General features: G+C 36.7%; 1 protein-coding gene across 2 annotated transcripts in view; it reads right to left on the reverse strand.

Moving 5' to 3' along the window:
• LOC121383252 (fibroblast growth factor receptor 4-like) overlaps nt 1–19,778 on the reverse strand; it is a 75,378-nt gene that overhangs the window by 21,827 nt on the left and 33,773 nt on the right. For both annotated transcript variants that reach the window (XM_041513153.1, XM_041513152.1), the window contains exons 3-5: nt 6,347–6,500; nt 5,291–5,415; nt 2,627–2,701 (exon numbers count right to left, since the gene is read on the reverse strand). In XM_041513153.1, the coding sequence (XP_041369087.1) occupies nt 2,627–2,701; nt 5,291–5,415; nt 6,347–6,500 (354 nt within the window). The remainder of the gene's footprint in view (nt 1–2,626; nt 2,702–5,290; nt 5,416–6,346; nt 6,501–19,778) is intronic.

Consider the following 19,778-nt stretch of genomic DNA (forward strand, 5'->3'; position numbering starts at 1 on the left):
ATACCTGTAAGTTACTAACATTGAACAGTTACTGGTATTGTTAAAATAAATAAAAATAATACTAAAAAATAAATAATAATAATAATAATATCAAAAATCAAATAAAAAATAAGAAACACACAAACAAAACTCAGACCACTTATCTCTAATTTTTAAGTCTTAAACATCAATATCTACCTATTAATTTTATTCATGCAAATAATTTTTTTTTTTTAATTATTTGTCTTTTTGGTTAATTTTTTTCTTATATTCAAAATATTCAAAATATTTTATTATTAACCCAAATAACTGAATTGGAAAGTAACAATTTATTCATTTTAAACGAATTTGCATCTAAACATCTAAAACTTCCACTAAACACCAACTGACTCCAAAAGCCTATTTATCAAGTTGATTTGCTACTTGGTTAATAAGCCGTTTGCTTTTTGCACCATTAGCAAGCACCTCACTTTTTGCCTTTCAACTCACTTCAAAGAAACCGCCAAAATATTTTATTTGATGCAGACAAGAAATTCTCCAGCTTTTTTTTTTTATTCTTTTTTTTTTTGCTTTTTTCTTTTTACAACTTGGCAGTAACTGGTTGCTACAATAACAGTTTCTTTTTCCTCCAAAAAGCCTGTCGCAGAACTGCATGCTATTTGATTGACGTGGACAACTGCTGCCGGTCTATGAAAAGTGAATGGAAGCATTCAAGACAGGCTGACTGCCAGGCGCCATCCAAGATGATTAGTATAAAAGTTGTGCTTCCCTGATAATAGTGGCATCAAACAGACCCATTCTGACATTGTGGTAAGACCATCTGTGCTTGGCAATCCATGCTCCATCAGAGCTTGTAAAAACTGTTAAATTGACTCTCTTTAACAGGGAGGCAAGCTAGTTGCCTTAATTTCTCCAGTATCTGATCAAAGCAGGGCAAAAACGATTGGAAAAACCGACTCCTCTGCAACAGACTGCCTACTGTCTGCAGAAATTCCTCCCATTAAGTTACTCGGGAGCACCAACAGCAGTGAGATGCTACCATTTGGCTAAAGCATTAAAGACTTAATTTTCACCAAGGTGGTAGTTCGTTTGATGGTGGGGAACTTGCATAGCATATGTTGAGGTTTGAACTGAAGAGGGTCTTGGTCCCACTTCGCAAACGACATGCCGAGCAGACGGCCATCAAGTGACACACTTCAAAAGTAGTCTAACTTTCACGGAGATGAATTATTTTTTTTTAAGGTGAAGTCTTAGATCACTTATGTCCCAGTAAGTATTTCCTTTTCGATGGTACAATCAATCTTGTTTAAGCTGTCACCCATAGTAACCAACCACCTGTCTAAAAATATCAGTTTATTATTCTCCCAAATGTACAAATTTTGTATAAAATTGCTTTACCCACAGGAAGCAGATTCATTTTGAAATGTCATCTTCAAATGTGTTTAACATTTATATTAAGGAAACAGTAGCATTTCCAGAGAAGAAACATGTGGCTACCAGTACCATACATACCACTGCATTGTTAAAATAAGTCAACTGGTCTATCGAAAGGGATCGGTCCTACTAGTGCTGTCCATAGTATCTCTGTTCTAGAAACGCTCTAACCACTGAGATACAAATAAGTCAACTGTCTATTGAAAGGGATCGGTCCCACTTGTACCACTTATAAGATCTCTGTTCTAAAAATGCTCCAACCACCAAGATAGATACCACCATTACCAACATGTGAAGCAATTACAGAATGCTAACTTGGCATCTTATCCTCGGTGAAACTGTTTTTCGACATGGCTCAAGCACTTGTACAGCAACTAGAATGACAAGGGTATCGTACAGATAACCCAGCCATGTTGAAGACATTTAAGAAATTACTCAAGACGGCCCTTATCAGGCAGAGCAGATGCAGAAACATGCAGCACCCAGTCTCCAGTATCGTTATCTGTCAGAAAAAAGGCATCCCCCACAATTGTATCCCCATCACCAGACCAGGTGCCCGCCATACCACCTTCAGACTGTCAGACTGTGCTGTGGAAATAATCGCCATACCACCTTCAGACTGTACTGTGGAGGTAATCAGTGTAACGACTCCTTTAAAACTCTCACTGCACCCACAATCACATTAATCCAAAGGGAAACAACAGTTTAGATAAAAGCGGCTAGCAGCACTTTGGGTTCAATTAGCTTCTGTCTGACAAGAGAGCTTATCAGAGTGATCTCCCCTGGAAGAGCACGTATCATCACCAGTGGGAGATAAAAATTGGCTAAGATCAAAACTACCAATGGTGATGTTTTCATTTCATTTCTGGATGGCATTACCGAAAGACTAAGTGTTTCCCCCAACAAACCTATATAACAGTGAACACCAATAACAGTTCTATTCCAGGACAGTCTCATGGAAAAGTGTACTCTTGTTTTGTCTTTGCCCCAGTGATATTTATCTCCCCCATCAAAGTTATGCCATACATTTGTATTCACCGAGGTCAAACAGGAATATATACATTCTGAACTTGTAACCCGAAGTGTGTGTAACTTTTGTTGCTGCACTTTTGAGCTGAGTACTAAACCAATGCATCATACTTCCGTATTTCACTGCAAAACACTATGCAGGAGCAGAAGGAATAGTGATAAAAGCAACTCATGTAAAACTCACCTGGGTTGGCTGGTAATTGGACATCTTCTTCACCCAGGTAGATCGGGCTGTCAATATCTATGTAATCAGTCTGGTCTGAAAACAATCGACACATTCAACATAAATACCATACACTTTCTACAAATATTAATTTACATTATCATTGGTTTTTATTATTTTCCAAGCTCAAATATAAAGTTAGGTTTGTTTGACGACACTGCTAGAGCACATTGAATAATTAATCATAGTTATTACATGTGCTTGGGTTGTATGATCAACAGACCCATTGGTGGTTTTTTCCCATCCCAACCGGTGCCCCACAAACTTTTATATATGCACTTTCTTAGACAGGGCAGCTCATAGCACAGCCTTTGATATACCAGTTGAGGGACGGTTGGGACAGGGAAAACTGCCCAATCAGAGAACGGGTCCACTGAGGTGATTCGATCCTATGACGCAAGCACCTCAGGTGACTGCTCTACCGACAGAGCTACAGGGCTCAAACGTAACGACAGCACTGGCGGCAACTGCCACAGTTGCAATATGATTTGCCGCAAGCGAAGGGCTTCACCGATGGCAGTTTTTTGCCAAGAGATAACAATGATTGCTGTTGGTTGAACAGTCTATTTTAGTTTTTTCTGTACTAATTGCAAAAGTTATCAATTTAAAACTGCCTAATGCAGGCTCAAAATTGCCATCAGTGAGCATTTTTACCTGTGGCAAAAACATTTTAAAATTGCCATAGGTAACAAATTCTTAAAGGGACATTCCTGAGTTTGCTGCATTGTAAGATGTTTCCGAATAATAAATATTTCTAGGATTAAACTTAAATATTAAATATATTTTCTTGTTTAGAATATCAATGTCTGTATATTCAATGTGTTTCTGGTCGTCTTAATATTTGTAAGAAGCCCAAACTAGATTTTGTCTTCAAATAATTTCGTACGTAAGAAAATATTAAACTGAACCTAGTACAAATATTAGAATGATCAGAAACACGTTTAATATACAGCCACTAATATTTTATGCAGAAAAATATATTTGATATGTAATTACAATCAAAAAGTCTCTGTTAGACGATAATATCTTAAAAATTGCAGCAAACTCAGGAATGTCCCTTTAAATTTCAAGTCATGAGCTACATGTACCAGTCACACGTTTTTGCAGGCCCTATTTCAGTCATATATAGGGACTCCTACAGAGACACATGACCCAGACACAAAAGTCACATATAGGGACTCCTACAGATACACATGACCCAGACACAAAAGCAGGACCCGTTCAGACACACCCTTCAGATATCTGCCAATGCTTTCAATGATGTATTGGCCAGCACATGAAACACAAAGTGTTTCCTTGTAAAAACTAACAACAAAAGCTGTCAAAACTTTGCCACAGGGACATGTATCTCTTTACCGAGTTATGTGGAAACATTCCAACACAACTTTTATAGCTCGGTTCAGAAAGACACAAGAAATGTTGTGGGAGTAGCAAAAGAAACATATGTGATAAGGAGTCAATACTGTCAACATATCTTTTGGAACAACTTCGAGTGTGTTATTAATGGTTCTGTCATAAGTATTTCGTCCAATAGCAATATTTTAACAGATCTATACATTAAACAATTTAATGAAAGGGAAAAGATATACAATTTGTTTTGAGTATAGGAAAATCAGTATTTTAAAAAAAGAATTCATGGGCAGTCCGTAAAAACCATTTCCATGTGGGCGAAAAACTGCTCGCCGATATCAATAATATATTTATTTAAAATTACTGTGAATTGTTACACTGGGAGCAATTTCTCTCCTACATAATTTCAGGAGAGCAGTTTCTTGCTCACCATCAATTTTCAAACCATAAGAACTGCATGGGTATAAATTAAAACATAAAAATCTATCATGAAGACTTGTTATAAAACAAACAACATAAGTTTCAAAATAATAAACCACTGATTAGAAAGATGAATGAGTGATTTTTCATAGCCAAACGTAAATGACATAAGAGCTGTACATTTTACCTGATGATTTATTATTCTTTTATTAACATGTTATTAGAACATGCAGACATCATTTGCTTACTTTCCTGTCTGCTGAAGATGAACCCAACTTCGACATGCCGTATCTTGGAAGATATCCACTAACACTGTGTCGACTGTTGTATTTCAATAATGACTGGCCTGATAGCCATTACAGGGGGAAATTTACTGCCATGATTTATAGTGGGTGGAGGGAGTCCGGGCTGGATATAGTGATAAACACAAAATCAGTTTGAATATATGTCCAGGACATCAGGTCTGTCAACTACTTTTGGACGAGACAACTTCGGATGAAGGGATAGTTCAGTGAAGAAATAAACTACGTTCCCGACGCTTTTCCTCTTAATTGGTGTAAATTGATACACAATGTTAACAGTGTGTTGGACAGAATTTTACTTCATTCATTGATTCAATTTTTTTCAAAATTATACTGAAAAATAAATTATAGTTGAAAAGCAAAATGCATCTTCATACATGTAATTTCTGCAAAATGGTTGGGTTACAGAAAACAATTTTTCTTTTTACAATTTGTTGGAAAAAAACCCTTGGTAATGTAGACCAAATCTGAGTCACTTTTAGTGTCATAATGTCTGTTTAAGTAGTACAAAGATGTAATGCCGGACCGTTGAGCCAATAAAAGCTAGACTTACTGAGAACTTTGACGGTGAAGTTCCTCCAGATATGGCCGAACTGGTTCCTGCAGTAACAGCCATAGACACCACTGTCTCTTAGCTCTGCAGTTTCCACCACCAACGCATACCGGTTTATCTTGAATCTGAAACAAAACAAAGAGTACCACACATTAAAATACTGATTAACTAACATTAAATTGTATGTTTGCTTCATTTGTTTTGTTTTTGTACTTGTTATTTATTTTTTGTTGTTGTTTTCTTTGGGGTGTGTGTGTTTATTTATTAGTGGGGGGAGAATACACAAGTTGTTACAAAATTATGAAACAAGTTATACTCATTGTTAAGTTGTATACTTCAATAAGATAAAAATAAATATTGCACATTTGCCAAAAATGTAAAAGTGTAGTACATAATACAGACATACAAAATAGACATTACTCCCATTTTGCCAATAATGATCTATGGAGAGAAGAAAGGGGGGAATTATCACTTAAAGAAACCAATCAACCAATGATTACGAAGTATGGACACCACTACAATATCCAGTCTCCCAACTCGTGTGACATCACCGACTCACAGCTACATTTTTCAGCCTACATTGTATGTGAGATGTATTTTTATTTTCTTGAAAAGTTTGTTTTGTATAACAACACCACTAGAGCACATTGATTTAGTAATCATCAGCTATTGGATGTCAAACATTTGGTAATTTTGACATAGTAAAGAGAGGAAAAACACTACATTTTTTATATGCACCATCCCACAGACAGGATAGCACATACCACAGCCGTTGATATAACGAGAAATAACCCAATGGGCCCACTGACAGGGAATTATCCCAAACTGAACGCGCATCAAGCGAATGCTTTACCACTTGGCTACGTCCCGGCCCTTATTTTCTTCAATCATCAAAATAACTTCAGCACAAACAAGGAGTGTCAGATGACTATATTAACGCCAGTGTTCAAGCTGGCCTGCGGTTAATATAGCAGCTCATAATAGGAGAATTGGGGGGGGGGGGGGGGGGGGAGAGAGAAAAACAGTTTTTGCTTTAATGAGACTATATAAACAAACCTTGGATTGTTCTTGTCTATGCTAGATTCATTAAAATACCACGTCAGCCATGGTTTGGGATGACCTTTGACCTTGCAACGCAGCTTCAGTTCTTCTCCTTCTATAATTGTGTAGCTGGTTTCGACATTTTTCATGAAGTATGGAGGTTCCTCTGCTAAAAAACAAACAAAAAACCCCACTTTCATTAAAGATGTTATTGAATCATTTTCGAGGTTTTGTATGGATAGCTGAAATTGTACTTACAACAAATATAAAAAAATATTCCAACCGAAAGAAACACAAATATTTTAATATATATTTTTTAATATTTGCTTTCATTTTGTTGTTCAGTATACTTTAAAAAATACTTTAATACAAAAACGTTTTTTTTTTTTAAATACTGTGCCAATAGTAACACACTAACTACATACATGCATTTCTCTAGTTATGAGTCAACCGTATTTTGAAAATCACATATAAAGTCAATGGTCTTGCGGGACTTTTATATTTATGTGTATCATCAATGGTTCAGTGATCAGTATTCAGTTTCATAGTTCAGGGATGAGAATTGGTGAACTGTAACCCCCCCCAAAAAAAGAGAGATCTAGAGGGGTCCCGGAAATTCTTGAAATCCTAGGTTAAAATCTGTGCCATCTGTCACATTTTGGAGGAAAGGATAATTAAAATGCGAAAGAATAACAGCTGATCCGAGGAGAATTCCCACCACTGATAGTTTTAAAGTACCTGTATATTAAAAGCCCTTTACCTAACCAATAACCTATATGGAATATATATATATATATATATATATATATATATATATATACCGGGTATATATATATATATATATATATATATATATATATATACACATATATATATATGAACTGCACATGAATGACAGTTAATGGCTTTCAAAAATCCTTTTACAATATAGAAAAAAATCAAAATGATGTCCCATGCATGTATCTTTGACTGTTACGTTAACTTATCAGGCCATTTTAACACCCAGTGAGGATCAAGTTGTTTTAGGTAACCTTGCCAATGCAATCTCCATTTATCAGCACCTCATGAAGTATCTGTCAGGTTTTTTTGCCAATCATACCGTTAATTCATATGCACCATCCCCTCTTACTCAGTGCCACCATGAGCCAATCTTGCAGCATTTTATCTTGTCAGAATTATCAGAACATAGACAATTTTGTCTCTCACAGACTTGACGAGGGAACGATTTAGATAAAATGTTTTTAAACATCAGTCAGTCAGTACCACAACTGAGGAGCAATCATAAACTGATGGATGGTTACAGAAAGTAAGGTAAAACCAAACTATAATAGTTACCCCATCGAGAGTTATATCGGCATTAGTGTTAAATAAATATTATCAATCGAATAGTTTTAACTAGTACATCGACACACAGTAGAATTAGTTCTATTTTAACTACCAATTATTGAGTGATTATTTATTCCCTTTAATTCCTTTAACAGATGCAGAAAATATACAGGAATAGATGTAGAAACAGAGATGAATGTGGGTTACAAAAACCAAATTCATGAATTTTAAATCTGATGGACAGATACTAAGATTGGCCCAACAGGATTCATAGCATCAGCTGAAACCATAAATTTTGAACAGGGAATATGGAGAATTTGGGACAAATGGAGAAAAATAAGTTGATACTGCATGTACTGATGATTAAAAAATCTCAGATTCCGAAAACTTTCATCCCTGTTATAATACTTTTTTGTCGCTTTTGGTGAACATTGCATAAATGTTGAAATTCCACCTCTCTAAAGCTGCTTCTAACCCTTGCAATTAAGCTGCTCCTAACCCTTGCAATTAAGCTGCTCCTAACCCTTGCAATTAAGCTGCTCCTAACCCTTGCAATTAAGCTGCTCCTAACCCTTGCAATTTGTTAATAAGGGCTAGTCTCAGGGCTAGCTCTGAGTGAACATAAAAGTTTCGCCAAATTATCTATTAAACTTCAAAAATGGCAGAAAATCTGTTATTTTCTAATAAAATATAGTAAAATTATTTCGCCAAATTAAAAAAATAAAATTCATCAATTGTTTTTAAAATTCGCAACTGGCTAATCTGGCCACTGCCAGAGCTAGCCCCGAGTCCAACTGCAAGCTGATCAATAAGAAAGAAGCCTGCCGTGACAATAGAAACGTCAAACATGTCATCTGGGCCAGGTACACGAGGAATCTGCGCGGCCTGTTGACCACATTGATCAGGCCTGATACTCTGTCACTATTCTGGCAGGTATTTCCGCAAACACGCTGGAGTCTCCGTCTCCGATGGGAGAAGTGAACCCAGCATCTCCAGTGTGAACCAACACAAGCAGGGGCAGACACCAAATTGTGTGTGTGCTAATGTCTAAACTAATGGGCCGTGCAAGACTTGCGTGATTTATTTGTGGAAATTGATCAATATAGTCTGGTGGACAGAGGACACAATTTGAATTTTAGGGGGTTTAGTTTATGAAGTTTTTTTCTTTTCTTTTGTGGTGTTTTTAGTTGACACGGATAAAGGAAGTCATTAAAACAGACGGAAATATATTTTAGATTTTATAATACTAAAAAAAAAAAAAATTCTAATTATTTATTAAAATGGACGATAAGTAATTTTAGTGGCATTTTCTTAGAAAATTTGTTTCTAATTTTCATTATTATTCATACTTACCTAGTACTAGCACAACAATTATGCCGATAATGCAAAGTTACAATACAACACGGTATAATTCCAAAATATTACTTACTTTTTTTTAAAAGAACTTATGCTACATGTTTTAAACAGCACTCCTGTAAGAGTCTTATGTACATTTTATTTAACACAATTAAATATCAGAAATGTTTTCACAATGCTACACAAAATATTTCCTCATCATAATGTTACATAATGTTTCAAAATCAGAAGCCAACTAATGGGGATGATAAGAAAAGTTTTTCTCAAACATCTTCCCCCCTACACACAGACTCCCCCGAAAACTACAAACTTTAAGTGTGTTTTTTTAATTTTATTTGGAAGACTATATTACCGGTACTGTGTTCTGCTAAAAAAAATTATTAAAAATTAACAGCATAATTAGTTATAGGTCTGAAAATGGCATGTCATATTAACTACACTGAGTATGATTACAGCCAAATCAAAGTTTTTAAGAGCAAATTGTTTTACCTATATTTTTTTACTCTTCTGTTACTATAATTTTTTCTTAAATTTAGTTTTTGACACTAATTTTCCGATGTTGGTATCATTTCCCTACAGCAGTCTTACAGATACCCTGTCAATTAGACCAATTAACTATGAAATATAACTGACAATTAGAATTAAATTCTCTACTTATTAAATTATGTGGCTACTTATGAACAGACAACTATCCATAAACATTTATCTCACAGAAAAACAGACATCTTGCCAGGTTTTGGGGTGGGTTTTTTCTATTTTATTCAAAATAAATTATTAGAACCACATGTGCAAAGCATGCAAATAAAAGCAATTGAAAAAGAGATATATTTCTGCATTAACACATAGGAACATATGTGCTAAGCCTCATTAAAAAAATATATATATATTCTCAATTAATAAACAGATACCTGTAGCGTCAAGCCTCATTTTAAAAAAAATTAATTAAATAAATAAAATATTTATATTTTTTTATTAATAAAAAGGTACATGTAGGCAATTATTACAATGCCAAGCCTCATTAATAACAATTAATTCCTGCCTCCTTTCTCAAGATTAGGATGGTAAAACTAACGAAGCACAAAGCAGCTTAGGTAAACTAACGAAGCACAAAGTGTATATACGTCGGCTGCAGACAATTAATCTGTGAAGTCCTGGTCTGTTTACACTTTTCTTGGCTGCTGTATCCAGACACAACATGTTTGAAAAGCAGATAGCAGCCACATTTGAGTGAAACTTCTGCTTGGTGTAGGTCAAGCAATTTAATGTTCCCAAACACAGCTGTGTCGGCTTTAACCTGTTTGGGGCCAGCAGAGTTTCATTTAAGTAGATAATTTACTTTGTAACACTGACTTTCTTTTGTTTAAAAGATAAACAGGACGATTGTTTCTTTAAGGTTTTTTGTATCTCGTAATTATGGGGTTAGGTCAACCTAGGTTGAATGGTGACTCACTTTCTTTTTTTTAATTTATGTCTTTGAAGTGTTGTTTTTTTAAATAAAGTGTTTTTGAAACAAAAAAGAAAGCAAGTTAAAATGTACACATGCTACTAAAACAAAGTTTAGATTACAACAAACAAATACATGTTTTTAAAGATTCCATCACTGTTTTATTTCAAATATATGTTTTTACTAGAAGGTTAATATTTATTTATTTATTTAAACAAAATTTATTCAGATTTCCATACGGTTAACTTTTGTACTATATATATATATATATATTTATTTATTTTTTAACAAAAAGCCCCCATTTAATTTTTAGAATATTTGGAAACAAACATTTTATCTTTAACCATTTAGTCAAAATGCATTTGGCAAACCTTTTAAAAAGAAAAATGCATTTTACACCAATTGTCAACTTTGTCTTTAAAAAAATGCCTTTATCCCCCTCCCATCAATAAAATAATAAAAGAAAAAACATTAAACTCCATTCCCAAGTGTTTTTCATCTGCCCCCTCCTGCCCAAATAAAACTGTAACTTAGAATATTATAATCAACTCAATTATGGTCTTTTTTAGCTGATTATGGGTGTAGTCTAGATCTTCTTCAGAAGATAAGAAACAAAAGCAGGCAGGCTGGCTACTTGAAATAATCAAAACCAAAACACATGATTCATGTCCTTAAAACTATATATTCCACGATTAGAAAAATCTCTCACACATCAGAGGAGGGGCAAAATTTGATTTATTAAACAAACAAACTTTTACCATGACTTCCAGTTTTTGTTTTCCTTGAGTAGGCCATTGATGATATTATCCGAGTGGATCACACGGAAAGTGATACTCTTGACGACAAGCTCAGCTTCGTGTTGAACACAGTTGACATCATTGTTATTACCCCCACATAAACACTAATAAATCCATCAACAACAATTCCACAAATATTTTCACAAGAGATGTTGTTTTTTATCATGTGGCAAGCTAGGAAAACACAAAGTCATTTACACAGTGTATCTGCATTCCACTTGTGAACAGTTTTGTGGTGAATCTATCTATCGCTTGATTTATGCCTTCGTCTGTGCCAAAGTATGCAGTCATTGTTGCGAAAACGTCACACTAAACAATCACCTCTAAAGCCGTGCCATGCCACTGTGAAATAAATACATAATTAACCTGCAGATTACAATGTCACCAAGGCCATACCTACATGTAGTGTGCAGGGGTGGGAATTGGTGAACTTTAAAAAAGAGGAAATACAGAGGAGTCCCGGAAATTCTTAAAATCCTAGGTTAAAATCTGTGCTATCTGACACATTTTGGACGATTAAAATGCGAGGAAATGCAATGTTCCATGAAAGGAAAACAGCTGATCCAAGGAGAATTCCCACCCCGAAGTGTGGGAGTTCGCTCTCCACACCCAGGTCTAAAATATGAAAATGTGCTTTAGGGCTTGAAATAGTAGTCTGCAAAAAGCTGTCTTCTTCTTCTTCTTTTCGTTCGCTTGTTGACTACACATCGAGGCCAGCAGTGACTATGAACGACACTGTTCTCTGTAGATCACTTCTTGTGCCGTACAGCTTCTTCTGGAGAGTTGTTGTAGTTGTCCAGGTAGTCTCCCTCAGCTGCTGTAGGTTCTTCTTTTGTTCGCTTGTTGACTACACGTCAAGGCCAGCAGTGACTATGAACGACACTGTCCTCTGTAGATCACTTCTTGTGCCGTACAGCTTCTTCTGGAGATTTGTTGTAGTTGTCCAGGTAGTCTCCCTCAGCTGCTGTAGCTTTATGTAGTCTTGGATGATGACATGTTTGGTCGTCTGTTCTGCTTCTCCTCAGGAGCATATGGAAGAAGGTACCAGCTGGAACCTCTTATGTGTAATATGCTGGTTCGAAAAGCTGTCCATTTTTTAGACATAGACACAGGTGAAATAAAAATTCACCTGCTAAAATTACAAAACAATCGCAGGTCATTTTTCGGCCTGCTATTTCAAAACAAATAACAGCATGACTGGTACATCAAAGGTCATGGTATGTACTATCCTGTCTATGGGATGGTGCATATAAAAGATCCCTCGCTGCTAATCAAAAAGAGTAACCCATGAAGTGGTGTCAGCGGGTTTCCTCCCTCTATATTTGTGTGGTCCTTAACCATATGTCCAACGCCATATTACTGTAAATAAAATGTGTAGAGTGCATCGTTAAATAAACCATTTTCTTCCTTCCTTCTTTTTTTAACTACTCGCAAGTGTGTGATGGGGAGAAAGAATGATAGCCCCCTTAAATGGTGAGGTCTGCTTCATTGATATTTTCCTTATTAAAAACCAATCATGACAAATTCTCTATATACATGTATGTATCATACAGTGACTGTACTTGAACCATACAGACATTTCTATTTTCCTCGATCATCAAAGTATAATTTTCATCACGATCTACCTCACGTACAGAACTGTACAACAAAACACACTTTGAAGTAGCCTGCTTTAATCCAACTGTCCATTTCAAAGACATTCCACCGACCTAAACAACAAAACCGAAGGCTGTCTCAAAAACCAGTATATATATGTATGTACCTAACCACTACAGCCAGCCAGAGTAGCCTTACGCCAATTTGTACATTAACCTTGATAATTGAATGCAACAAAAATAATTTTTTCTAATTCATAATCCTTCATATTTATCTTGTAAAACACACCTAAATGTACACACACCCATTTACCTTACACATACACACACACCAAACAACCTATGCATACCATTTCAGAATCTAATAAATGTCAGGATTCACTGATTAAGTTTATCAAATAAAATTCTTATCTTCTGCCACACAGACAGCAGAAGACATTGTACATGTCTATATATATATACAACTTTTGACACTGATGTTCAAAATGGGTTGAAAAGATATATAAATTGGAAAGTTAACGAAGCGAGAATGTTAATCGATGTGAAAAAGATTTCCACTCATCGAGCCAGACGCATGGCTGGATGCACACCAAAGAAAACATGGTGGCTTTACAATTGGCCATTTTGTCTTGCTGATGCAGAAGACATGCAGTATGTAACAGTGATGCACGCACTAAGCATTTCGATAAAATGTTAACAAAGGTCGGCAATGCAAAGATTTTATTTTTAAAATAAGTGAACGCCCAAGTTGATGCATGTCCTTCAGAGATAAAGTACCAACTACAAATCTTCCGTGTAATAGGAAGGTATAAATGTTACTATACCTATATACTGATCAGAGAGAGAAAATGAGAGGAGAGAGAGCAAGAGGGAGGGAGGGAGAGAGAGAGAGAGAGAGAGAGAGAGAGAGAGAGAGAGAGAGAGAGAGAGAGAGAGAGAGAGAGAGAGAGAGAGAGAGAGAGAGAGAGAGAGAGAGAGAGAGAGAGGGAGAGGGAGAGAGAGAGAGAGAGAGAGAAAAAGAAAGATGGATTGATCTTATGACCTATTACACCTCAAGCGAGCATTATAATCAAAGCCAGTATGATACAATAGATATTGAAATGGGCTGAATGCTAGCCTATTATAAAAGGATGGTATCACCTTTTACTTCTTTGGTTTTGTTTTGTTTAGTTCTTGTTGTTTGTTTATTTTTTAAAAGCTACCAGATTACACAAATTAACATCACAAGGTTATTTCCAGAGAGAAAGAGAGAGAGAGAGAGAGAGAGAGAGAGAGAGAGAGAGAGAGAGAGAGAGAAGAAAATGCCAAAGTTGTGAGTCACTGAAAGTCTTTGTAGCCAAGTCAAGTGAAGATGATGCACACAATGTATCCCAATGTAGCCAAATGTATATGACTGACATTTTAACAACATAAACAACCAGAGGTAGACCGGTAGCATAGCCAAGTAGACTGATAACAGTCAGTCTCCGATATCATCTAGACCATATTCCTCTTGCTTTAATTGCCATGATAAAACAAACTACACTGTATCATTTAACACCCATGCAGTAGTTGGTTTTTTGTTAGTTGGTTGTGTTTTTCCCTTTTTTTTTTTTTTCTTGAATACACCTCTGCTATAGAATGAGTCCAGACAGCCGAGGTATGTCTCTAAAACAGTATATTAAAACCGTAATTGATTTAAATATGAAATAAAAGAAAGGAAATGTTTTATTTAAGGACACACTCAACACATTTTATTTACGGTTATATGGTGTCAGACATATGGTTAAGAACTACACAGATATTGAGAGAGGAAACCCACTGTCACCACTTTATGGGCTACTCTTTTCAATTAGCAGCAAGGGATCTTTTATATGCACCATCCCACAGACAGGATAGTACATACCACAGCCTTTGTTACACCAGTTGTGGGGCACTGGCTGGAATGAGAAATGAAATAAAAATGAAGTAATACTCCTGTTCACTTTAATACCAAACTGAAATAGGGCAACTTCATTTGTAGATTACACAGTACTGCATCAAACTGAAGTAGGGTAAATTTATTTATTTGTAGGTTACAGTACTCCATTAAATTGAAGTAGAATATAAACATCTGTAGAGTGCAGTACATTACCAAATTAAAATAGAATAAATTCATTTGTAGATTACATACAGTTCTTCAACAAAATGAAGTACTGGTAAATTCATTTGTAGATCACAGTACTTCATCAAAGTGAAATAGGGTTTCATTTTTATGCTGAAGTAGGGTTTTCACAAATTAGTTTGTAGATTACAGTACTGCATCAAACAGAAGTAGGGTAAATTTGTTTGTCTATACACTGGAACTTGGTCAACTATCTAAATCTACAATTAACAGTCTATCACAGAATACTTCTCTCCAAAATCCCTATAGGGCTTTGTGATGTCACTGCATGATCTGTGATCCCCCGGGGCTCTGTGATGTCACTGCATCACAATGTTCTGTGTGGACTTCCTGTGCATTGTGCAGTTGAACATAAAATAAACAAATCTGTCAACAGCTTGTCCCATCAGCACTTAAGCAGATAATGTCAGAGCCTGTGATCAGCCATGTAGAAAGTACTATTTTGTGCTTTTCACTTCCCTCCTTTGTGATGACACGGATGAACCCACGGTCTCAGATGACAAGATGTAATTATTTCTTAAAGTGTTCCGTGAAATTACATATTTTAACTTCACCACACCAGATAATCTGAACAGCGATGTTCCCTTCAAACGGGGGATTTGGAGTGTAAAATGGAATAGGGTAACATGAATAAAATTTTACATTTTCAAATGATATAAATTTATTCAAAACTAATATATTTTGTTAAAAGTTGCATTATTTTACAGTTCTGAAATGCCTATGAAGATTGTGCATCCATCAATCCATCCATCCATCCATCCATAGTACAATTAAACCTAAAAACTGGAGAGAAAAAAAACTATTTAAAAAATGTTGTCTGCTGTGACAATGTTCAAGCCTTTCACTTTCGCCAGTGGACCAGGTACAGGTGAACTGTGGCCAGCAGTACACGGCCATAAACAATGTTATTGTACGGAAAGGAATGTCAAAGGAACACAAATGTGTCTATCGGTGTGTAGAGGCATTTGAAGGAGAAACGTTCTCCACCAAGCCAGGCTCCTTCACTTCCACTCCCCAACCTGTCCCGAACCGCAGGGAAACAATACAATAACCACTTTTCTAGGCCTGCAGGCAATTTCCTCGCCAAAATATCTACCCCTTGAACAAACAAGTACACAGTACTGCTGTAGATCTCCGTGTATTTGTTATACATTTATTAATGGAATTAAATACATGGAAATTAATAAATATACACCTAATATTTCATAATTTAGTGTGAAATGTTTGGGGGGGGGGGGGGGGGGGGGGGGGGGGTTAATAAAGTAAAAATGGTTTTCCAAAATATTATAATGCAATTATGGATGAACTATTTTTCCAAAATTCATCACCCACTGGGGATCTGCCCCGGATTGGGCCCCTGGCTTCCCAGAGACCGAACCCTGGGGCGGACATTCTCGAAACCTCCCTGGTATATGAGCATGTTAAAGTATAATGCACGCACCCACTGGGGGGTGGGGTGGATATGTGGGGGGTATCCTACAAGTTTCTTCCTTCTTTCCTTTTATGCCCTTGTTTTTCTTCCCATTCTGAACTCTTTCAACTTCTGTTGTTGTCTCTCTCCACATCCAGGACTGGTATGTGCTATCCTGTCTGTGGGATTGTGCATATAAAAAATCCCTTGCTACTAATACATGTACTTCTTTAAGTGTTGAATGCACAAGAAATACAAGTGCATGTGATACCAACTTGACTACCACAACAAAACACTTTTTAAGTGTTGATTGCACCAGAAAAGGAAAAGAAAGAAAGAAATGTTTTATTTAACGATGCACTCAACACATTTTATTTATGGTTATATGGCATCAGACATATGGTTAAGGATCACCCAGATATTAAGAGAGGAAACCTGCTGTCGCCACTTCAGGGGCCACTCTTTTCGATTAGTAGCAAGGGATCTTTTATATGTACCATCCCACAGACATACCACGGCCTTTGATGTACTAGTCATGGTGCACTGGCTGGAACGAGAAACAGCACAATGGGCCCACCGACGGGGATCGATCTCAGACCGCCCGTGCATCGAGCGAGCGCTTTACCACTGGGCTACCCAGAAAAGTAAGTATAAATGATACCAACTAGACTACAAAATAAAACAGACTTCTTTAAGTGTTGATTGCACACGATACCGGAACTCGACTACTCGACTACCACAATGAAACAATCAGTTGTGTCACGACATCTGATACCATACTGCCAGAAAAGAACGTAATTTCATGTGATGCCAAGCGAAGTAGTCTCCGACTCGCTGAGATCGTGAACTCGGAGATGTAGCGAGTATAGCGAGTTCACTGCAATCTGACCAGTGCGCGTCTGCCTCAATCTAAGAACAGTGGTGGAGAGTGATCAATTCTTCAAATTTGCACTTGTCTGACTTGGCCCGGTAATACTTGCTGTTGGCACATTGCCAATCTCCATGTCTAGTTTGTAGAGTCAACATTATCACCAAACTCTCAAATTTTGGCAAATTGTGTTTTTCTTATGACTGCCGGTATAACTTACAATACACATGTATTTAATCGCCAGATGACTGCTGTAATAAGCCGCAATCACAGTCAACCATTTTACTGTCGTCCAGCAGGGAATTGTAAGCTGCACATGTATGCAGACACAGATTTCTCCAGACTGTACTGGGATATGACAAAAGTCTATAAGTTGAAGCTCCTGATAAGAGAAACAGGAAATTGCACCATCACTGTGCTAATCCAGTGACACAGTAATTCCTTCTGGAACTACCGCCGCTGACATTTACCGACAATCAACCTCGAGTTATTTGCTAACGGGTCCCTCCACCCACCCACGATCCCACCAGACCTCTCCCACTTCCTGTCAACTGGCCCTTAAGATGTACGCTTAGTTCTTACAAAAGGCGTACCAAGTCCTTACGGGGATCTGAAGTACCTGAGAGGACGTATGTAAAGAACTGTATCACAGCCGCTGTTGGTTTTGTTCTCTGTGCAGACAGGAACTGGTGGTCATTACATGTTGACTGGAGAGATTTACTAGTTGGATAACAATTAGATAACAGTTGTAGGTAATACAAACTGAACATAATTATAGAGTAGAGATGGATAACAGTTAGGTAACAGTATATACATACCCACTGAACAAATCATGGTGATGAGATGGCTATGTGAGGGTGAAGGGTTTTTCACAAGTTCTAAATGACAGTGTACTTAAAGATGGTTTTCACAATTAGGAGGAAATGTTTTATTTAACGACACACTCAACACATTTTATTTATGGTTATATGGTGTCGGACATATGGTTAAGGACCACACAGATATTGAGGTAGGAAACCTGCTGTTGCCACTTCATGGGCTACTCTTTTTCAATTAGCAGCAAGGGATCTTTTATATGTACCATCCCATAGACAGGATAGCATATACCACGGCCTTTGATGTACTAGTTTACCGGCCTGGTTAGAGCGAGAAATAGGTTTTCACAATTAATTTGAAATTATAAAAGGAGAGTAAAGGGTGGTTTTTCACAATTAATTTCAAGTTCTAAATGATAGTGTTAAGGGAGGTTTTCACAATTAACTTAAAGTTCTAAAAGGAGAGTAAAGGGGTTAAAAGGAATGTTTTTTATAGAGGTTATCACAATCAACTGCAATGTCTTGCAACATTTAATCTGTCATTCAGGGGTTTTGCTGGACCCTAAAAAGTAGTAAAAATTTGCCCAATAAGTAGCCACATTTGCATTTCAATTAGGAATTCTGTTAGACAGAACTCTTTGAGGCACTAGTTCGGGACCAAAGAAATGGGAAAAACTCCATCAAGGGTCCATCTAGGGCAACTGATCGCACACCTCTAACAACCACTTTATCATTGAGCAATGAAATAAAACAATTTTTTTAATTTTTTAAAAATTCTAGCCTGTATGAACAACCATTTCATACAAATGCTTTTTTAGGTCCAATTTTACCCCATTTGTGATAATCCTTTGATTACTTGCAAGCATGGAAATAAAATAACAACAGTGGTAGCCGGGTGATCTCAACAGCGGTAGCCAGGTGATCTCAATAGCAGTAGCTGGGTGATCTTAACAGCAGTAGCCAGGTGATCTCAACAGTGGAATAGCCAAAGCTCCCACTAGAGTTCAGAGTGACTGGTACATGTTGAATAATCAGGATCACTTGTTCTCGAACCTCATACACTGAGCCCACCGAAGCCCAGTGAGCGAAGCCCAGTGAGCGATGAAAAGAATGGGATTTAAACCCACTGGGATGACAAAAGACTTTTTATACGATAAGGGCCAATCCCTGGGGAAGCTCATTTCGCACTGTATCGGGTGAAACGGGGACAAAAGACAATCAATTCATAAACATGGGATGGGCACTGGGCAAAAGTGCAATATATAAAAATATCTTGCATATTTAAGCTGATGTAGCCAGATGGTGTCAGATTTCAAAGTAATGTAGTTGTAACCAGATGGTGTCGTATTTTAAGGTACAATGTGGTTGTCCCCCACCCCACCCCCAAGCAGTAGTTATTATGGGATCCAAGCACAGTGATTATTAGCAAGACCCACAGGTAACAGTAATGTTTCTAAGTGTCTTTATTAAAAACGAACCCCTTAAAATTATCAGAATCTGCAGGTAAATTTGTTCCATTTTAAAGGACTAGATCGGTTTCACTCAGAGAAAAGTTCAGAGCTGTGTCTTAATCAGAGAATCTGACATTAGTGTGGTCTAACAGTCTAAGGCATGCACCCTCTTTCCTTATTAAAAAGTATAAACATTTTACACAGAACACCATGATAGCATGGCCTTTAATACACCCCAATC

Source organism: Gigantopelta aegis, chromosome 10 (assembly GCF_016097555.1).
Source record: "Gigantopelta aegis isolate Gae_Host chromosome 10, Gae_host_genome, whole genome shotgun sequence".
Lineage (NCBI taxonomy): Eukaryota > Metazoa > Mollusca > Gastropoda > Neomphalida > Peltospiridae > Gigantopelta > Gigantopelta aegis.